General features: G+C 48.3%; 1 protein-coding gene and 1 long non-coding RNA gene across 3 annotated transcripts; both read left to right on the top strand.

The window, feature by feature from the left end:
* Window positions 1–1,586: 1,586 nt before the first annotated feature.
* nht (no hitter) lies at window positions 1,587–3,516 on the top strand. 2 transcript variants are annotated; one of them, XM_001355985.4, is made up of 3 exons: window positions 1,587–1,738; window positions 2,622–2,672; window positions 2,735–3,516. In XM_001355985.4, exon 3 carries the CDS (start codon window positions 2,745–2,747, stop codon window positions 3,426–3,428), a length of 684 nt encoding a protein of 227 aa, XP_001356021.4. In that variant the 5' UTR covers window positions 1,587–1,738; window positions 2,622–2,672; window positions 2,735–2,744; the 3' UTR covers window positions 3,429–3,516. The 2 variants fall into 2 exon arrangements, with proteins under 2 accessions (XP_001356021.4, XP_033236237.1); XM_033380346.1 differs by lacking the exon at window positions 1,587–1,738 and adding an exon at window positions 2,480–2,500.
* A 15,350-nt stretch (window positions 3,517–18,866) lies between these two features.
* Window positions 18,867–19,194, top strand: LOC117184179 (uncharacterized). The gene is made up of 2 exons (XR_004469421.1): window positions 18,867–18,986; window positions 19,052–19,194. It is a non-coding gene; the product is annotated as an uncharacterized lncRNA (long non-coding RNA).
* Window positions 19,195–21,905: the final 2,711 nt, after the last annotated feature.

Raw genomic sequence — 21,905 nt, 5'->3', positions numbered from 1 at the left:
CACACAATAACAACCAGAGCCTCGCAGATCTCTAAGATGCCTCGCTTCCGTTCCAGCTGCAAGGTGTGTGGTGTGGCAGCAGCAACAAAACGAAAAGCCAAACAGTAGCCTGCCACTGGCACTGGAACTGGCACCGCCACCGAAGCGCAACAATTGGCAATTTCATTTGCTGCTCCCCGAAAACGCAGCTCCAACAGGTACGCAGAGCAAACGACAGCTTGTTGGCCACCATACGATACAGTAGTGACTGCCTTCGACGAACACACCGCCTGAGATGTGAGAAGGGGCTGTGCGGCTCTCTTTGGGCTGTGTTTCCACGGTGCCACAACTTTCTACGACTGCTACGACACGCTGTGATCTCTATGAATGGCTGGCTGGGAGGAGAGCTGGTGCCGTGCCGGTGCTGGTGGTGCTACATCATCGCCAAACCCGTCGAGTTGCGACTTCGATTTCCTGTGCGCTGCATTTGACGTCTCGCAGGTCACTTGCCACAAAACGCTGGGCTGCGCCTGGCTGTGGCAGCATTCGTAATTGCTCCGAAAGGAAATTTCCATATGATAATATTTATTCGCTGGAATATGCCTCCATCTCACCGACTCACCGCATCCGTCCCGTCCCGCCCCATCCCGTCCCGTCCGTTGGATGTCCCTTACACGCCTGCGCTCCACGCAGCCACTCCGTTTGCCTGTTGGTCCGCTGTTGGTTTTCTTGTCTATTTGACACTGCGCAGGCGGCGAGGATGCTCTGGCTCTGACTCTGGCCCTGTCGCTGGCTCTGTCTCTGGCCCAGATGTGTGGGTGGTCGTTTGAATGGCCTGCCTGCCTGCCAGCCTGTGCCGACTGTGGCTCTTGCCCCTGCGCTCCGGCTGTCGGCCCGGCCGGCAGTCAGTTTCGTGTTCGCAGTTTTATTTCCATTTTCCATCTTTCCACAAACTGCGCACTCAGTCGATCACAAAGGCCAATGCTTCCACTTCTTCATCGATTTGAGTTTTATTATCTGGTTGGCATTTTAGTTGAATTGTTAGCTTAGTTTATGCGGCCGACTCTGGCCGACTCCGGCTGGCTCTGCTCCTTGCAAATGGAAATGGAAATGGCAGGCGGAGTGGGGAGCCCGATGGAGCTGGGCCGCTGCCTTCGCCTCCATGTGTGGATTATGCAAGTGCGGCTGGAATGGGTGAAATCTGCATTTTTAACTGTTGGGTGGCATATTACACGATGCGAGTGCCACCAGGGAAGCGCATCTGCACATTCATGGCGGAGCATCACACAGCTGTGGGAGTACAATTCCTTCTAAGATCCCCAGATCTCATTTCCCAGCTGAAAGAACGCACAATAATAGTGTAGATTACCTGCCAGTGTTGCAAAGCGATCACTGTTCGCTGTTCTTGAATGAAAAACTATAGAAAACATCTATCCTTTTAGGGCATCTATGGACATCATTTCAAAGCTTGAACTAATTTTTATAAGCATCTATGGACACGTTTTTCAAAGCTTGAACTATAATTTATTCGATATTAAAGTGCACATGCCCCGTAGCCGATATATCAGTGTTTTATATCGATTGACAAAGTGACACCACAATTGATTTACCGTCTGAAGTTTCACTATTAGAATAGAGTTCGAATTTTTGTGGCCTGGCAGCTTGCACCTTGCATCTGTGGCAAACTAAGTGCTCGAGGGACACACACCCGCAGCAGCAGCAGCAGCAGGCGGCACCCCTATGGGCAGGCAGGCGTAGGGTAAGTAGAGGAATTAACAAACTAAAAAATAAACAGGTAATTAGGTCAACGCCTCCGTCGACTGTCGACTGTCGCCGGCACGCGTAATGAACCTGTTCGGGAGCAAGGGTTCCGTTCCTCAGACACGACATAGGCAGAGACAAAGACAAAGACAAAGCCAAAGCCGTCGCCGAGCACCTTGACTAGAATTTCTAATAAATTTCTAGCCAGGTTACAAACACGTCAAAACAACACGCGCCTGCCTGCTTCGGCTGCGGCTGCGGCTTCTGCTCCTGGCCTGCGCGTGGTGTATTTAGTATGCGCCCAAGCACCCTCATCCTCATGGGCCCAGGGCCGAGGCTGTCTTGGCCACGATATGCTAGGCTGGGCATGATCTGTCGGGCCAGAAGTCGGAGTTCAGTGGTGCACGGAAATGTGCGGGACAGACAGGCGTTGGGCGACGGGCGACGGGCGACAGTCGCGCGCCGCTGTTTAATATCCGCTCACCCCCGGTCGGTGTCTGGGTGGTTATCCTAGGGCTGGGCATTCCATCAGACAGCCTTTCTTTCCATTTGAATAATTAGTTGCTCGTGCCAGAGACTGGCCGGTGGCCAGGCTCACTTGCATTCCTGTGCACTTTGCATAACGTGTCCTTCTCCTGTTGCCCGTCTGCCGGGTGTGGCAGGTTCGGCTGGGTGGCCACTGGAGAGGAACAAGTGCTAGGTCAGGGCAGTGGGCCGTATGAAGATGTGCGGTCGGTCAGGGGGTGGACGCACTCGACCGGTAAGGATCATGCTGGCATATGTCTCCTTTTCCGGCGCTGGTGCAGCAGGCTCGTGCCAAGAACTAGCACCTGGACGGATGGATAGCTCTGAAGAACTTATAGACACCTTTCTCTTTGCAGATTCGAAGCTTGAAGATTCTTGTTATTGGTTCCTGAAAGCGTTTCTGATAAGTAAAACAAAACAAATGAGAAAACTTTGAGATGTTCCGCACACTAAACAAATTTATTTCTAGATTCTGGAGCATGTCGGCGGGCCCGGACAAAGTTCCTCCAGGCAAACCGGGACCTCTGAAGGGGAACCCCAAACTTAAGGCGTACTTTCGACGAAACAGCATTCTGACCATACTGATGAAACACATGGCCCTGCGGGGAGAGCCGGGACAGAGATTCAGCTTCGAGGACAGCAAGGGCCTACTGGACACCTTTCTGAAGGCCTTGAAGATATACATGAAGACCGCCTTGAAGGAGATCATAGAGCGGTGCGAGCACCGCTCTGCCTATCATCTCCACGAGGATATTCGCTACGAGTTGGTTTACGATATGAAGGCCAAGATGGAACGCCTCGACGAGAGGGATCGGCAGGAGCATTGCCTGTCGGATGACGACGACCAGATCAAACGTGTGGTACCCTCCACGAACTTCGGACTGGGCATAGCCAGGCGCCTGACGACGACCAACAACACGGCCCTGGATGCCATCGGACTGCGGATGCGCCAGGCCCCACCCCAGGCACACTCGACACTCGCTAGTGTGGCAGTGAAACCGCGATCCCAGCCCCAGCCCCAGCCCCTGGCCCAGCCCCTGCGGCCAGCAGCTAAGCGTTGGAAGTACATCTGCGTGGCCGATGTGATTCGGTTCCTGAAAGACGACAAGCGCTATGCCCAGACGAGGTTGCTCATCGTTGCCAATTCCAGTTACGAGTACTAGGGCGGATTCTGAACCCCAATTCAATTGCAGCCATTTTGGGTTCAATGAACTTCCTCTTTCAATAAATCTCAACCAAAGCCCAAGGAAACAGGTGGTGTGCTGAGTCCTTTGTCCGCCAGCACTTGGCATTTCAATGGATCCCATCCCCGATCGAGGGAAACCCATGCACCACATGCACTTTGAACTTGTGTGCGCTGCTCTGACGCTCTGTCGCGACGACAAAGCGGAGTACTCAAAGGAATTTCCGGCGAGACAGGAAGCATATGCGCATTGGGCATTGCGCATGCGCCGCAGTGCGAGCGCGGTCTTTGGTTTCGGATAGGAAACGTGATGCTATCAGCTCGACTCATTATGCTAAGTACTGGCAATAAAATCAAAGCGCACGAGGGCGACACATCTCATCGAACTTCAATTGAAGCCGTGCGCCAGCTCTGCCCGCTCACGTACCAGGCCGAGACATGCCGGAGGATCGTGCTAGGAACTCTTTGTCGTAGCATTCATTACCATGTAATTGTGGGCACTGGCCTTTCGAATGGGTTGGAGTTGGAGTTGGAGCTGGAGCTGGAGCTAGAGTGATTAAAAATGCAATGGGGCTTGGAATATTTGAATATTCTGTCTATGGATTGCCCGGAACACCTCTTTTCGGGTTCACATTTGATCTTATACGTGTACGATATGGATCCTAATCTAATCTTGTAGAATAAGGCTTGAGTTTAGTGTAGGAGCCCCCTATATCTTCGATATCCACACAAACTGTACCTCTTCATAGACAAAATAACTGTTAGATAAGTGCCTAATGCTTAAACAAATTTCAAGTGGGTTCCATCGGCAGGGGCACCACCTGTCGGAGGCCGCAAAGCTGTTCAACCACCCCTATCCCTGTCCCTATTCTAGCACCCTCCCTACAGGTTACATGTTGCAACATTAACTCAGGCATATATCCCTTTTTCAAGGACTCGGGGAACAGCTGCCGGCTGCAGGAAAATATCGAGCGAGTGCGCTGTCAGGCGTAAACTTGACAGGTACTCTGGTGGCAGGAAAAGTTCTCCCCCATCGCTCCCGACACACAGTCCAGGAAAAAACCACCCCAAACTTGCCGCTGCCACTTGAGTGTAGATCGGTTTTCCAGCAGGAAGGAGGCAGGCGGCGACTTGCCACGTATGCAAGGTGTATTTGAACAGAGGGCAGAGGAACCTGGCAGCCCCGGCGGCCCTGGCAGGAAGGCGAATTCCAGCACATACAACGCCACCCGACACACTCGACAGCTATCCGTTAGGGTTCCTATATTATCATATTATCATATTTGTATAGCAGGAACACACAAAGAGTTGCTTTTATGCGTCTGAGGCTCTCGAGGAAGATTGTGTTGCACCTTTTTTGCATAACGTTCCGTTCTGTTCGGTTGGGATCGGTTCTGCCATGCTATTCTCTATACGGATATGTGTCCCGTCATCATTGTATTAAAAAAGACGAGCCAGGGCTCTTCTTCATTGAGGTAGCAGCTGTGCCAATACACCGCCCGGCCACCAATTGAGCCCCGACCAGCCCGGACGTTGTTTACCAGCCCGGTGAATCGGGGACCCGGGGACCCGGGAAATCGGAATTGATTGGAGCTGCGCGTGTTTGCCTGCCGATAAGGAACCCATCAGATGATGGAGCCCATAGTGCCGTCTTGAATCGCTCTTACGGGCGTGTATTTGCATACTCGTATGTACATGTTATTTTATTTGTCTAACCATTTCAGTAACCTCAATTGTCGAAGGCCAGGCTCCTGGGGAGCTTCAGTTTACACGTGTCCCGTCCATGTGATAGTGGCCTACAATTCTGAGTCCCTAATATTTCGAGACTGTCTACAAGTTCCGAGGGATACGAAAATTCAGGAAAAATTGTAAAGTCTTCAGATGTGTAATAATTTAGACTTCATTCCCGGTGTTCTGGACTATTGTAACCTTGCAGAAGATAATACATACCTTGGTGTCTGGGTTTGAGTTCTGAAAGATGTATTTAAAGGCTTTACTTCAATGAGAATTTTTCGGAGCATTGAATGCAAATGATAGTGCAAAAAATAGTAGGATTAGGTTTCCCGGTCTGTTCAATATTTGTACACAAGTAAGCATCTCCTCCGTAGATGGGTGATTTCTCAGAACAGATAGATCATAAGCTGATGAATTGTAAATTGTCGGGTATATAAAATCAATTTAGTTCCTCTTGCCCCATAGCTGGCAGCGCAGCTCCGTTTCTAATCCGCAACAGATGCTGCCACCTCTCGTCCGCCGCTCGGAGCCGACACCAGTGGGCACTCACAAAAGAAGCAATAAAAACACATGGACACGTAACGATTGGTGCCGCTACAGACGCTACAGACGGTACAGGCTTTGGGCTGCGGCTCCTCCAACTGCTGCGTGGCGCATTAGAGCTGGAAGCGGCCCAGGGTAACACAATTTATGACTTTATTAACTCCAAAACGCAACCAGGCGGACAACAAAGTGTTAAGCCAGGCCTGGGCCTGGGCCTGTGCCTGCGAAGACCGCGTCGAGGCGATGAAGTTGTGTAAATGAAATTAATCTTCAATAGACACAGGGCAATAAACGAAGCTCGGCGGCATCCGCGGTATCCGCAGCAGCCTCTGCCGTCTCTGCCATTAGTCATTAAACAATTTTCCACTGAAGCAACCGCTTCCATCTCCATCTCCAGGCTGTAACTCCATATGCAACTCCTTCCCCTTCCCCTTCTCCTGCTGCTGCTGCTGCTGCTGCTGTTGGTGCCGCAGTTGCTGCTGCGTATTTTGTCAGGTGTCATAAAAACCGAATTTATTGCGCATGCGCGGCGGCCGGTGAGCTCCGAATCCGATGCAAGGCTTCAGCATTTTGTTACAGTTTTTCATTTTTATTATTTAATTTTCTCGCTGCCAGCGCATAAATCAAGATGCGTGCGGGACTGAGGTGACAGCACTTTAGGGCACATAAACACACATCAGCATCAGGGGCAGAATCAGCGGCAGCGTCAGCTTCAGCGGCGACAATAGCAACGGGTCGGCTCTGGGGCCGGCACTGGAGAGCAGGTTGCTGGAATTTTAATTAAATGGAACGCGATCGGTGCTGCGGCGAGGCTTCAGAACTTAAGGAAGGCTGCTGGACTCTCTTCTACAAATCACACATTGCGACAAAGTGAAGAATTCCGCAAGCACTTTACATGTGATCGAAATTAGGTTGGCGGCCTAGTGGTGTAGATGCCAAATACCTTTTTTTGTTTCATAATTTTTAATCGACATCTACAGTGGTTATATGTAAGAAATTGATGGGTTCAAAATATAAAAATGTGTCCATACAATGGCTTTACCTGGAGATCTATCAAGACAAAGTTGTTCCTTGAACTTCGGAATTTTTTTTAAACTTTATTTCTTTAATTTCCACGAATCAGCAAAATTTTCTAATGAATGACATTTTGCAATTAAATAAATACTCACATTTTAGTAATATTATATAGTATTATTTATTATTATTATTATTATTAGTATTATTTAGTATTTATATACATATGTACATATCTCTCTCTGTTTTGGGTGATCGGGTTGTTGCTTAAGGAAGTGAGACGGGGGTTGTTAGGGGCCTTGGCCCATAGTGTATATTGTATATAATAATATATAGGCATTTTTTGTAAAAAATTAAAAGAAGGTTAATATATTCGTTTATTTTAGAACTAATTCAAGCACTGACCATCCATGACGGACAATTCATAGAAAACTGTTGTCCTCAGAACTATTCCTGCTTATAATGAAGCCGTTTTAGGCCCTACGTCCTACATCCTCTCGTACATTGTAAACATTTAGGTCTTTCCCACCAACAAACTCCGCATACACTGAATACTGAATACAGAATTTGCAAAAAAAGGCAAGAATCGTTCCCAAAAACTTGAATTTCACACGCTCCCGCCTGCGGGTGTTCTTTCTTTGCCGAAAAAACGAGCACGTAATGTGGTCGATGCTGCCTCTGCTGCTGCCGTTGCTGATGCTGCTGCTGCACTTGTTCCCACAAATTCCGAGGCATAGGCCATTTCCATGAATGCCAAACAAGCAGAAATTTCACACTCGCAAGTGGAACACAAAAACTACATGTCCATGGACATGTGCGGACCTGAATGGACGATTGAACCTGCCAGCGAGGGCCCTGAGAACGGGACAGAGACAGCGATAGCGACAGCGAGCAACGCTCGATCTCAATTCCGATTCCATGCGATCGCAGGGAAGGGCAAAGCAGACACGAACCGAACCGAACCGAACAGAACCGACCCGATCCGACCCGACCAGGCATCAGCATAATCAACAAGATCACGCATCAAACGAGACGACAGCCGCATAAGAATGCAAACATTAAGAGATTTTATGCGAGTCTGTTCACATGCCAAAAAATTGGTGGAAAAAAGCGAAACAAAGGGGAACCTGAACAAAACCGAACAGGTACACAGGACGATTATCCTGTCATTCACTTGTTGCTCGCACAGCAAGCAGCCCAGCACTGGAAGCAAGAGGCTGGCTTCTCAGGCAGTACGAAACAGGTAGAAAGGAGCTGTGGCTGTGGCTGGGGCTGGGGCTCTAGAGCTGAAATTTCAGCTACGCTTCCTGCAGATGAGGTGGTCCTGCCCGTACTCCCTTTGAGGCTGGTCGGCGTGAGAACCTGTTTCATGCCAACTCCCAACTCCCCCCTCAGCCCCGTCCCAGCTCCCCTCCTCCGCCGCAAAGGCCAATTTCGTTTTTCGGCTCTCGATGCTAATCTCTGGGGCAAATTTTTGAAAATTTTTGTTTGTGTTTTTAATAGACCACAACTGGGTCGGTGGAGCGGGCATTTCGTGTTTCTCGATAATTTATTACCGTTGCCCGAATCGGCAAAACGGTCCGCTCCAGCCACTAAGCACTTTTTTATTGTCATATTTATATTTGTGCGATTAGTTTTTTCCTCTCCGCTGGTTTACGATTCCTCTATCCGTCGATCCGTCTTTCCGTTTCAGGGGTTTTGCTATAGCTACGATTTTTAAGCGGCACGCAAAAAATATATTCCCACGCATTTTCAGTTCGTGATATTTTTGGGGGCTTTTATTTCTTCATTTCTTCGAGAGCACAAATCAAGCGAAAAATGCAAAAAGCGACGTTTTATTGTTCTGTTTTTGTTTCGGAAATGGAATGGGCAGGGGGTGCTACCCGAAAATACTAGGAGCCAACACCTCCGATAGCCCCCTCTCCATTTCTGACAGAATTCCCTCAAATCTTCTTTCACTTTCTCTAGGCAAAAACTCTGTTTTTTTCTGGCCAATCACTTCCTATACAACTCGAAGCTCAGTGGCCAAGTGACAGATACAACAATTGTCCATGCCACCATGATCTCTCCCCATTCCAGCCATCCAGCCTTCCAGCCATCACAGCCCCCTTACCGCTTAAATGACATGCAAAACAGTTGACATTACATTTAAGCAGCCAGAGTCAGAGCAAGGAGAAATATAAAATAAAATGAAATTGCTTAAATTGTTGGCCATAAATCAACGGCAGACACCGAGGAGGAGATCAAGATCCAACGAGACCCAAAAAATACACAAAACAGAAAAAGAAACCAAACCAAAAACCAAAAATCTTGCTTTGCTCGATTTCACTGCCAAAACAACAGGCAAACAGACAAACACAAAGCAAACTTCACCTGTTCGACGTACAGACAATGCTCCAACCAGGTGACAGGCATGTCCAGCACCATCGAGCATGTCTCCAGGAGGGGGCACTGGCACAGGCACTGTTGACAAGTACCGAGAGGCAAGCGACTCAATTGCGGCACTTGTCGCACGACACTTCAGCTTCAGCTTCAGCTTCGGCAGCAATAAGAGACGGGTATAGAGGAAGCAGCAGAGACACGGCCACGGAGAAAGGAGAGATGGGAGATGGAAGATGAGAAAACACTGAAAATAATCAAAAATCCGGACCGAGTGAGTATGTCACTTTCGGGGGAGTCGCAAGACCATTCGGGGCATGACAAGACACAAAAAACAAAACAACAACAACAACAACACACAATTTTGATTTCTTCACGTTGCATTTACATTATGGGTATATGGCGTTTGGGTCTGGGTTTCCTCGGGTTTCACTTACAGGGTAGGTCCGTCGTCTGGCCGACACGTCCGAGAGTCGCGGACACGATAAGCACTAAATGACATGGAGCAGGGCCAGATCGCGTCTGGGCCAGGCTCTCTCGTTCGCATTATGAGTTAGCAGTTTAACAACGAGATCATCTCCTTCTGCCTGTCTGGGCAGGCGATCTGGACTCCGGATTTAATCGCCGGCGACTCGCGGCAAAGCATCTCCTTAATTGTGCGGCATCCATATTTTCACTAATTAAACGGGGCCGCAGAAAGGGCCAGAAAGCCTTTGCTAAAAATGAAATTTCATCTCAGTTTGTTTAACAAATTCGCTGACATGAGCCGCCGACAGCAGAACAAAAAGATACTCGTGCAAACAGCAATCATGAAAATAATAATCATGAAAGGCAAGACTTAAGCAACGAACTTGCCGCACACTTGACCCCCATATGGGCGGGAACAATGGCTCTGGAATCGGATTTTAGCCGCTTTCCCGCCGAAAGAAATTAAGCCGAAATTTCAATTCGCACTTGGGCCACACACAGAGACCCACACAATAGCAATAGGCTTTCTCCGCTTCTCTGCGTCTCTGCTCAAATGGCAAATCAATAGAATTATAGTACGGATCAGCTATACTTTTCCTTTTCCACAGTACCTGTTCGGGCCTGAATGCCGCCGATCCGTTGCACGGGTAATTATTTGTTTGCCAAAACAAAGCCGAGCGAGAGATTGTGGAATTTTTGTCGCTCCCAGAAGTGCGTGTGAACTGGCTCCATCTCACCGTGACTCTCCCTCCCTGCAAGTGTCTGTCGCAGATTCATTTGGAAATTGTTCGGCCAACGCCCACACAACAAGTGCTTGAGTTTCGGCCAACAGGTAGCTACCGGAATTCGGGGAACACCTTTCAATGACAGAGGCGATACCTCATACCTCTCACAGACTCAGAGGCTGTTTGCGGTGCTGTTGAGCTAACTGTTGAATGGATTCTGGTGTGGATTGCACGGGATGGAAGGGGGATGGGAATGGGAATGAGAAATTACAGGTTGGTTCCCTGTTCTTCACATAGAGAATAAATTCTAAATAAAAACTCTAAAATTTCAAGGTACATTTTGTAAATTTTTGGAGGCCTTGGATCTCCCCTGAAGGACATTGAATTAGAGAAATTAATTAGTTAGCTACTACCCCTAGTTCGACATATTCAATCCTTCGTTTTATTTCCAAGAAATCTTGAAGTGATTTCCATTTGATAAATACAATTTGTAATCTCCTAAACTCATTCAGAGCTCAGTAGATTCCCCCCCCACCACGCATTTGGCGCCAGTCCACGAAGATTCCGCTCTCATCCTCGTTTGTACTCTTCCCAGTAAGCCATTCAAGATTCCACCGCAATCTCCATGCAGGGAGCAGAGAGTGGAGCTATCTCCACCATCTTTTCCATCAAAAAACTGAAAACAAAACCCAGGCCTGGGCTCCTGTACGCCCGTTTGCGTGCTCTCCTGTTCTCGTCACGTATCTCGGGTATCGGGACTGGCATCTGGGGCAATTAATTTAAACGAACGCTATAATATCTCATTTTTTCGGCCCAAGAAACCGAAAGAGAAAGAGGCAAAACGAGAATTCATAGAAGCAGAGCAGAGCCATAAACCAGCATTTGAAAAGTCATCAGAAAAGTTCAAAAACTGCTGGAGAGCTGCCTCCTCCAGTAGCTTCTGCGAGTATCTCTGAACCGCCCTGAACGGGGGTATCCACTTGTTACTGCATTTACAAGTTACTGGGAAATATGATTGAGATCGCTCTGGGCTGCCCGAGTCGTAAAAAGCGAGTTTATTTGGAAATTTAGTTGTAAAAACGTAGCGGACACTAGCGGCCTGCCATATGGCCCCAAGTGTGGCAGGGCAAGTGCCACAGACGCGGCAAGGCCCGGCTCCAAGCTCCTAAAACCTGACACATAAATCTCGCCGGCAAACAATTTAATTTCCAAAACTTGGCCACTAAAAAATTAGACTAAAAACCGTTGACAAGTGTCGTTTCAGCTTTGGTTGGCCAATGGCCAATGGCCAAGATTTCCACTGCAGCGGAAGTCGTCGGTGCCAAGAAGTGGCCAAGAAGTGTCGCCGTGTGTCGCAGCCCTGACTCTGACTCTGACTCGGAGCCCCACTCCGATCCCGTTCCCATTCCCGTTCCCGATCCCGCCCCTGATTGTCAGCCTTTTTTTCTGGCGGTTCGTGCGTCGCCAATGCCGCGCCGCCGCTTCTGTGTCTTTTGTGGCTTTTGTGGCTTTGGCGCGAGTTTGACTAATTAAAGCGCAGACTTTGGGCATTTTTAATTTGTACGCTTGTAAAATGAAATTTACTTTTTTCGAAGACTTCGTGCAGCGTGTTTCCTTTTGAACTTTGAAATGGTGCGTGTCGCTCTTTTGGGTGGCACTGGGAGTGGGGTACTTTGAATTTTTTAAAGGGGAAGTACTTGGTTGTTCTTGGTTAATATAGTGGTAGATGGTAAATCTCAAGGATTTAATTCCAGTCCTTCCTTAGGGTACTTCTCCATTCCCAGACGCAGCTTTGGGCCAAAAGCAGAGCTTCCTGTTTGATTAAGAAAGGGTATTTCATCGTTCGGCTCGTGTAGCACAACCAAAGCGAACCTTGTAGCTTGTGTCTGTGGCAGGTCGTTTGGTGCTTTACGGCCGGGCAACTCGAACTGTTCTCGGTGCTCCGTACAATGTTGTAGCCCACTCTTCCGAGAACCCAACGAATGACCGACGACCAGTTGACCTCGATAGCTCCTCATCTGTGTGTTTGTGTCTGTGTCCATCTCCTGTAACCAATTGAGGAGCCACAAAATGTAATGTTGAACATTTCACTTTCAGCCAAAGCTAAAGCCACAGCCGATGCCCCAACGACATCTTCATCTTTGTTTTTGTGGCTGCAACCAAAAATGGCTGCCATTGTAAATTTTCGGCGGGGGCCTGCGCCTCCGCCTGGGTATGGAAGGTGCAGGTTGCAGGTGCAGCTAAACACATGTTAACTAGAAATGGCAAAGGGGTGGGGGAGGGGAACAGAGCTCCATGTTGGCGCAAATGTCAAGCTATAAATACCGAATGGGAATTGGAATCGGAGAATTGGCCACAAATGCGTTGTACCCGCTACATATAACGCATATATGGACATGAGTGGTTGTTGCCAGAGCTTTTTGGTGGCTTGTTGTATCCACAATTGTACAAATTTCGCAATTGAAATAAAGTTGCACCAAAACGCACTGGGAGCGGGCGGGCGGGGGGAGGCGCTCCACAATGGAACTTTTTGGCGGAAGTCTCCGTGGCCATTTGGAGGCATTCAAATGAGGCAGACCCGGGACCTGGGACTGGCAGCCTATTTGCGTCTGCGATGATGTAATTTGCCAATTGTTTTGCCCGGCAAATTAACACATTTTCCCCCTGGAACCGGAGCTGGAGCTGGAGCCGGAGCTGGAGCCTAGTCAATGAGTTAATAATGGCACTGGCTCGAAGGCACTGCAAGAAACCCACAGCCCAATCGGTGATACATTATCTAATGCAGCAGAAGTCACTTCTCGCAGTGTATAAGGCCGCTGCTGTGGGTACGGGGGTACTTTCACCCACAAAGCCAGACAATAGAAACAAAAGTCGTACCTTTTGGTATCATATTTTTGGTTTTCTTTGTAAACAATGACCGTATGGGACCCCCGGCATACCGACTCACCTGCAACAGTTGTTGATGTAACAAGCAGGGCCCCAGCTCGGGGAGAAATCTTGCTGTGAAATGCTAATGAAACTGGTTTGATCTGTCCAGAATGGGAAAAGAATACGTCTCTTCGGGATAATGGAAGAGTGCCACACGCACGCCATAAGTCATTTCGAAACGTTCGGCGCATCAAATCGATTAGGTATTACATCCAGAGATCTACAGAATATGCATTTCCAGAACTCGAATTTGGTTTTGATTTATAGGCAACCTGCGAGGGCGTCTGGAGGATATTCAATCACTTACAGGAATGTCCGATATTGCATTTCGATACGCTTTCTTGAACTCAATCTCTCTGTCTCTTGGAAACTTGTTCCACTTCCATTGGAACCCTCGTGTATCGGTGCCTGGCCCCCAGGGTGCCATCAAAACACGTGTAACTCCATAAATAATGTCATTACATGGCAGAAGCCGAGAGGTAACCTAAACCCTATCGCCGCTACCGAAGGCACCACCCTCTCCAGGGCTAACCCCAAAATTAATATGCAATCGGAATAATTTATGCACAAAACGCTCAAATTTATTAACACCGCAGTAGCCGAACACGGCGGAATACACGATGGAGCAGGAATTAAAACAGACATTGCCGGAGCTCCATGGAGCTCCAATGGAGTCGTAGGGGCACCGATCATAACTCATGTGTCGGAGGGGGAAGAGATTTAGCCTCAACACGTGAGCATTGTATTATTTATAAATAATAATTATGGCAGCCACATGCGGTGGCTGGCGTCGCGACGGTGCAGGGGAAAGCGCCATCCACCATCCACTGGAAGCAGTCGCAGCATCCGCGGTAGCTAGAAAGTGATTAGAGATGCACGAACGGCGCTGCCAAGGCAAGGCGCGAGGGGGAGGTGGCTTTCAAATTTGCTTCTCAGGACTGTCACCTTTCGCCCGAATCCGACTTTCCCCTATTGAGTTTTCGGGGATGTGCTTCTTATTTATGAAATATCCAATCAATTGGCATTCGTTTTCAACACACTGACGGCCCTGGGAAAGTCCTAATCACCACGGATCGTGTGTCTGCGCCATAGGTGGATGCACAGGATGAAAGATGGTTCCGTTCCCAATTGGGAATATTCCAATTGGTCTTGTTTGGAGGACTAGTAGGAGAGAGTACTCGCTGGTTCAGGGATACTCCCTGTAAAGTCGGCTTAATGCACGTAACAGCCAGAAGGAAACATTTCTCAGCCATTAAGTATATATATGTAGCAAGGTAATAATTAGTGAGGCATTCAACTAGTATTTAAAATAGCATACAGCGCGCATTGGTATTTACCGCACCATCGATACACTCGGCGGGAAATACCAATAGTGAGATATCGGATAAGAAACATCGATAATAGAGTAAGGGCACTTTTTTAAATGGCGATTGTGAGGGACAGACGCGCAGCTAATAAAAAAGAAGAGTTATATCAAATCGCCGGGCTTGTGTTTTTATACATAGACAGTTCACCCACGCACCGATATTGGTCACTATAATTCCCGGGTTAGACGGCCTACATATATTCTTGATCTGCATCAAAAGAACTGTCCACACAGCTAAGTCTATCTGTTCTTCGACTCGAAGAGCCCTAAGATCAGGCAGATTGGCAGATCAGAGACTATAAGAGCCAGATCGGGTAGGTTTTTTGGGCAGACTTTCATAAAGAAAGATCGTATACACCAGGTTATTGAATCCGATTGGGATCAGGTCAGAATTATTCATGAAAAGGCATATTTACCCTGTCGCTCTTCCAGTGAGACTTATACGGGAAAAACGTACCCCCAAACTTCCCCTTCTGCCATCCCTTCTTGGATTATCGTGAATTTGTATTAATTGTCACAAGTATATGTAAATCTATATATACTATGAATATTCTATAGATATAATCGTACTCCTCTGGGCAATTTCCAATTCAATTTCCATATATATTTTCCTCTAACGATTGGCTATCTTGGTTTACTCCAGACAACTCAATTTCCTGTCAACTTGCCTCTCATTCGGCACTCTCTGACATGCTCGACATTCATCAAATTCGAAAGGCCAAAAATAAATTGCGTTAAATAGGCATAGCCAGGAGTTGCCGTTGCCGTTGCAGTGGCAGTTGCAATTACAACTTGGGGCAAGTTATTGGGCAAATTTGGCAATTGCAAGGTGCCATTTATCAGCCGAAAAACGGCAAATGAAAACATCAATTCGCGAGTATTTATTCGGCATGAAAAAGTGCGTGTCGTGTCTGGAAAATCAAATACGACCAAAACCTGGCTGTGGCACTTGGCGAGCATTTGGCGTGACATTTCAATTAAAATGCTAATTTCGCAACGGACAGAGAGACAATATCTTGTTAAAGGCTGCCCCCAAATCCAGGCCCAGACCCGTACTCCTGGCCGCTCCTCGGGAGGGTTTAAAATTGGCTGCCGGCTGCCGGTTGCCGGTTGCCGGCAACTATTTAGTGAGGTAAATTACTTTATTAGAGTCGGCCGTGGGCTGTCAAGGCGTGCCCCGGAGCTCCACGGAGAGTCGGAGAGCCTGGCCTGTGCAAGTGCATTAATCAAGTCCCCACACACACACACATACACACACAGACACGGGGACACGCATAGCCCACTCTTCGAGGAGCGAGTACTCGCACTCACACTCACACTCACACTCACGCCCTGGCACTCGTGACTTTTCTAAGCTAATTTATCATTTTTCAAGAAGAGAAACCCGAAATTAATGCACTTTCTCCCAGCGCCATCCCAGTCGGTTCTGTAAATCAGTTTTCCTCCGCTCAACGGAAGTTCGAATGCGGCCAGGATCGTCAGAGAGTCAGCCTACAGGCAGTCGGATCAGGCAGCCCTTCACCTTCCACTTCCCAGGCACTTTCCCGCACTTTCCCGCACTTTAATTGTGACACGTGATGGGAAATGGGGAAATGCCTAAACAGTTGCACAAAGCTGAAAAACACTCATGCGAGTGTCTATACTCGAACACATTGAAAGCTGACAATTAATCTCAGCCGATCCACAGCTCGATGCGGAGTCTCCACCGGACTTTCAATTGGCTGATGGCTGATGGCTGAACAGAGGCTGGGTTCGGGCTTCGCGGTTCGGATTGGATTGGAGAAAACTATTTTCAATCTCCAGTTGCTCATTCATGTGGGTGTGGGTGTGGGTGGCAGAACATGCGAGGCAATTAAGGTCGTCGCTGGGTTCGCTCTTTCTCCGCCTGGGATGCATGTGTGAGTGCCATGCATTATGCATGGATCCCAGGGATAGGGGATTGGCTTTGCCTTAGGCACCTTTCATAGCGTCAGTGCAGGTATTTTGGATCCACTTTCAGACATTATTAGGTGTTAGGAATATCGTATGTAAATTCTTATACACATCATTATCCGTATGATATTTCTTTGCTATTGGAAACTGATGGCAGGTGGCACCATCAAGTGTCGCAGCAGCCCTCCTGCCGCCCTGCCCTGCCGAGGGGCGCTGCCGCATTACGCGAACGTGCAGGAAAGATAAATGTTAGACTAATATTCGAGTAAATCTAGCTAAAAGAACTACAATGCCACCCAATCGCCTCGTAATCCATTTGTGGGAAACCTGCTACCATCAATGGCCTCATCAGAAATCCTCATTACATTCCAGCGTGCCAGCTTTGGGGAGAACTATAGTAAGTTACTCTGATATATGTATTTAGTATCTGTGTTTCCGATCGCCCGAATGTTTGAGTGCTTGCACCTCCCATCGCCCCCCTTCCCTTCCTTGGGGGTTATGGCTATGCGTGATCCCAATCTGGGCGATTCATCAGAAAATGTTGGGGGAAAACAAACCTGTTACCGGTAACGGCCTCATCAGAAATCCTCATTAGAATCCAATGCCAACTCGGGGGACACAGCAGAGGCGCATATAAAAATTAATCAGGCAAGCGGCGGGGGCAGGCGGGCGGAAAGACCCCACCACGGAGCGACAAATTAACCAAACGAGCCCGAAAACGGAGGCAGAACAAGCAATAAAATCAAACCCAGACACAGCTCCAAAGCTGCCACAACAATGCCAAAAGTTGCAAATGCAAGCAGCGGGACGGCAAGACGGCCAGACGGCAAGACGGCAAGACGGGACAGACGGAGACGAAACAAATCTCCCCAGCGACAAAGCAAATGAGACCCACTGCGCTCCGAAGCCGAGGCCCAAGGAGTAGGAGGCCAATGGGACAGTTAACCAAACCGGCCACGCCGCTGCTCAAGTTAACCACCGGCCACCGCTGGAGCTGAGACTGGAGTCGGAGCTGGAGCTGAAGTTGGAGTCGCAGGCGAAGTTGAAGTTGAAGCGAGTGCTGTGCTGTGCTGCGCTCTTGCAACATGTCAAAATAAATCAATTGATTGATCTTGTTTTATTTATGTCCAATTCAATTTCGATCAATGAGCAGCGCACACGAATGCAGCATGTTAAGCGGGGCGAACGAGATGCGAGATGCCCTGATCCGGAGGGAAGAAGACGTGGACGTGGACGTGGCCCCAACTGGCGCTTAGAGCCAAGGACCCGGGACGCGTGCGTGTAATTATGTGGCAAAAAAATAAGTAATTCGATGTGGTTCGGCCTTCGTAAGATACTGCGAATATCGATAAGGAAGATATCGAGAAGATGTTCCAAGTTGGGGACAGAAAGAATCAGATATTCAAAGAGAGGCAGCCCAATATTCGATTCATATTTATTCTATTATGCGAACCTTTCCAAGGACCCTTAACTCATTACCAAATCAGATCAGAGATCAAAATTTAACTATCATTAAATATTTTCTAAGGCCTAATTTATTCTTAATTTAGCATAAAATGCAGTTGGAATACCAATTGGGGGATTCCTTGCTCGAATCTAGGAAGCCAGCTCGTGTGTCCAGTGCGCTTTGACCTCATTCGAAGTAGAAAATACTGTGTAATCCACAGTTACAGCTGGCCACTCGTATAACCATGCAAATTTCACCTGCGTCGCGGTCTTGGAAGATTTTCGGCCATCCGAGGCTATCTGCATATTTTGTCATATCCTACTGCACAAAAGCTATTAAATATGTGCATGACATGGCTATGGAAATGCAAACAATAGATGGATGGATCTGTGCAAGAGTTGTGCAGAGAGCTATGGACCTGGGCACTACCCATCAGGCCAAAAAGTGATCAAAGATCATATGATGGATATATTTGTTAGAACAGGAATACATTCTTACCATGCCGGGACTTAATTGTGATTAAAATTGGTAGCTACTAGAATTCGAATCTCCAAAAATGGCCGCCTCTTGAGGCAGGGTAGGGCCGGGTCGGGTAGGGTAGGCTTTTGGTCTCTAGAGCCTAGACCATTGAGTGCAGTCTTTGATGGTCGGGCTTAGTTCCATTCAGCATTCATAACAGCAGAAAACCAGACAGAAACAGAAACAAAAAACAAAAACGGCAAAAGTGCAATTGAATTTTTTTGCATTTCATTCGAAAAAGATCAATAAAAATCAAATAATACCAGAAAACTTGCTCCGACCGTGGGGGGATCAATCACATTTATGCTAATTAAACTTACATAATATGGTGGGGGGTGGCAGGCACAATACCGGTGCCGCGGGAGTATGCCTTGACAAATTCAAATCGAATTTTGTTTTGACAAATTTCGTGTCTGCAGAAAATCGGAAAATGCTTAGATAAGACCCCGTCAGATGCAAGATATACCCGCACCAGATATATACGTATGTTTGTGTACTTGGGTGCAGATATAGACAACAGAATGAAATGTGGAAATTTTCTTATGCAGCTCAAATGTTGGGGCGGTGCGGGGGTCCGCTGCCGCTGCCGCTGACGTTGCCGCTGCCGATTCCGATCCGACTCCATTGTAGCACAATGAACGGCTGTTTCGTGGTTCTTGCACTTTCACTATATTAAAATGCATACCACCTACATTTGTGTTGCTCGCTTTTCTCGCCAAAGCGAGGAGCAGTTCAGTGCCCACCCCACCGGTCGGCCAGATGTCCGATCTGTCCGATTTGTCCGATCTGTTGGATCTGTCGGGGCAGGAATCCGTTAATGCCGTGCATACTGCATAAAGCAGAAGGGAAATTGTTACGGGAAGACGATCAGCTCGGCGCTGCCCGCCACCGATGCCACCGTTGCCACCGATGCCGCCGTTGCCACCGATGCGGATGCTTGAGCCATTGTTCTACTGCTGAATTGCAAATCGAGCCCATAGTTCTCGTTCCCTCGCCCTCACCCTCTGCCTCTGCCTCTGCCTGTGCCGCTCCCTCTGCCTTGGAAGCTGCAATTTGCCGTTTGTTGGGGCAGGCAGCAACAGCAACAGAAACAGCAACAGGCACAGCAACTGTTCTTATTGTGATATTTCTCTGGTTTCCAGTTCAATCAACTCGAATGGTCAACGACTCTCCGGCTGGACACACGTGGGTGTGGAGCGTGGAGACACTCGTTGGCGTGGCCTTGTCGCTCCTCTCCTCCAGGTTGAATGTACCGTTGTGTCTTTGAACTCGCTCGTCTTCTGCCAGGGCATCTTCTGCCTCTCCAGGGCTATGGCATAATGCCCATCGTCGTCCCCAGACACTCAGACGACGCCGATGAATGAGGCAACGAACCGCTGCTCTGGGCTCTGGGCTCTGGGCTCTGGCTCTCCCAACGAACGCCAGAACGCAAGAACAAAAAAAAGAAGGAATAAAATAATAAATAAATACCAGTCGAACCCGAAATATACCTGACGCGATCTTCGCATGCAAATCTGTAAAGTTCTCTCGACTCGACTCGACTCTACTCGACTCGACTCCACTCGAGAGCAATTAACATTACAAATTTGTCCAGCATTGGGCAAAAGGAAGAGCTTCTTCTGGCCTGGCTCCCGCAATTAGCATCGCATCGCATCGGCCAGCTCTTTGGGGGGCTGATGCTGATATATGCATAAAGACGGAGACGTGACTTGAATGGGAGCGATCTGATGACAAAATCCTTGATCACAACGTTCATTGATCTCCCTGCTCCGATCATGCAGTTCTCGCGGTTTCCGAGATGCTGTTGCCAGGTCGGAAGAGAAGAGAGTACTACCACCAAAATGGATACTGGATGCAATGGAATAATGAATTTATTCATAACTTTTCCCGATTCTATGGCATCCCTAGATCTGCAGTTTAGGAAGTTTTTCTTACTTCTGAACTTTGGCTCTTGATAGCATCTTTCCCACCACAGTTGATCGGATGTGGCCAAGTGCCGGCTGATAAATAAATTCTGGCCTTAACTTGCCATATATTTTCATTATGTGCGACACAGAAAGTCGTGTTTTATTTCAACACAAGTGGATTTTAATAATAAAATGTGTCTAATTTGGTACCCACTCGAGCGAGCACAAAGAAAAACCTGATTGCAGCACCTTTTTACTTTTATTCGCCTGCCCACCACTGCAGCACCGCACCACTGGCATCTGGGATGTGGCTGTGGATGTGGATGTGGCTGTGGTTCGAGTGGACTTTCCATGGAGCAGCCTTCTTCTCGGTGTCGGGATTGTACGTGGTACGTGCGAGGCGTCAATGCTTCATTTCCACTGTCATCTTAAGTTGATTGCAAGTTACGATCGTGTTGACACCCTACCCTACCTGTCTCTCCCTCTCTCTCCGACTCTCTTGGGCATTCTGCATTTTGCATTGGTAACGGTAATTGCCGTTGCGCATGCGTGTGCGCCGGGGTTGTGCCTCAGTTCGGGTCGGGGTTAATTCCCTGCTCCAGCCATGTGCGGGCGGCTTATTAATCAGAGCTCTCGGACGTTGCACAACTTCGCGAGCATGATTCATGCTTAATTGGCTAACAGACACAGCTCCAGCGATAGACCAGGCCACAGGCCACAGGCCACATCCAGCTGTACGCCGTGCAAATCTCACCCAAGTTGTCAATTTCACAGACATCACATTTCAATCAAACTTCGCCGTGCCATAAATAAACCGCCAAGTGGACAGATCCCAAAACCTGGTTCCACTCCAATCTTTTAAGTCTTTCGCTTAAATTACACATTGTATTTGTATTTGTATTTGTATTTGTGTCTGTAAATCGTGGATTGTGGATTGGGGCTTGTGGTAGTTGCTGCGCACGCCCAACGTTCACATTTTTCCACATGAAATTATGAAGTTACCATGGCAATTAATACGCATGAGCCGGGCTCCAGCCGCACTTAACCAAACGGCGGCGGCGGGTGCTGTCGTCCGTCTCCGACTTGGTCTCCGACTCGGTCTCCGTCTCGCATGTCAATTTGATGGCAATTAAGTTTGCTCTAGCTCTGGCTTTGTTTTAATAATAAATTTAATGAGCTGCCAAAAATGGTTGCAAATTTACGTGGCAATTAGCGGGCTAAACGACGACAGCATTGATGGCGACACTTGGCCAAGAGATCGTGTGCTCCGCTGTGCCTGCCCAGGCGGACACCGGACAGTGTATTATTTTGCTAATGAGCGTTCCGATTTTTCCCCGAGGCTTGTCCGAGGCTGGTGGCTGGTGGCTGGAGGCTGGAGGCTGGAGCTGGTGCAGTGTGGCCGCGACACGTCGAGGGTGTGCCGGCCAGATTTTGGAGTGACGGAGTAAGGTTTGGTACTACCCATGCGAGTTTTAGGTAAAATGCGAGATCTATA

This window comes from Drosophila pseudoobscura, chromosome 4 (genome assembly GCF_009870125.1).
Source record: "Drosophila pseudoobscura strain MV-25-SWS-2005 chromosome 4, UCI_Dpse_MV25, whole genome shotgun sequence".
Classification (NCBI taxonomy): domain Eukaryota; kingdom Metazoa; phylum Arthropoda; class Insecta; order Diptera; family Drosophilidae; genus Drosophila; species Drosophila pseudoobscura.
Note: the sequence above shows the minus strand (reverse complement) of the source record. Positions and strands in the feature narration are given on the sequence as shown.

Bases quoted from the DNA above. Each gene is read 5' to 3' on its own strand.
- nht (XM_001355985.4), top strand. From the start codon at position 2,745: ATGTCGGCGGGCCCGGACAAAGTTCCTCCAGGCAAACCGGGACCTCTG.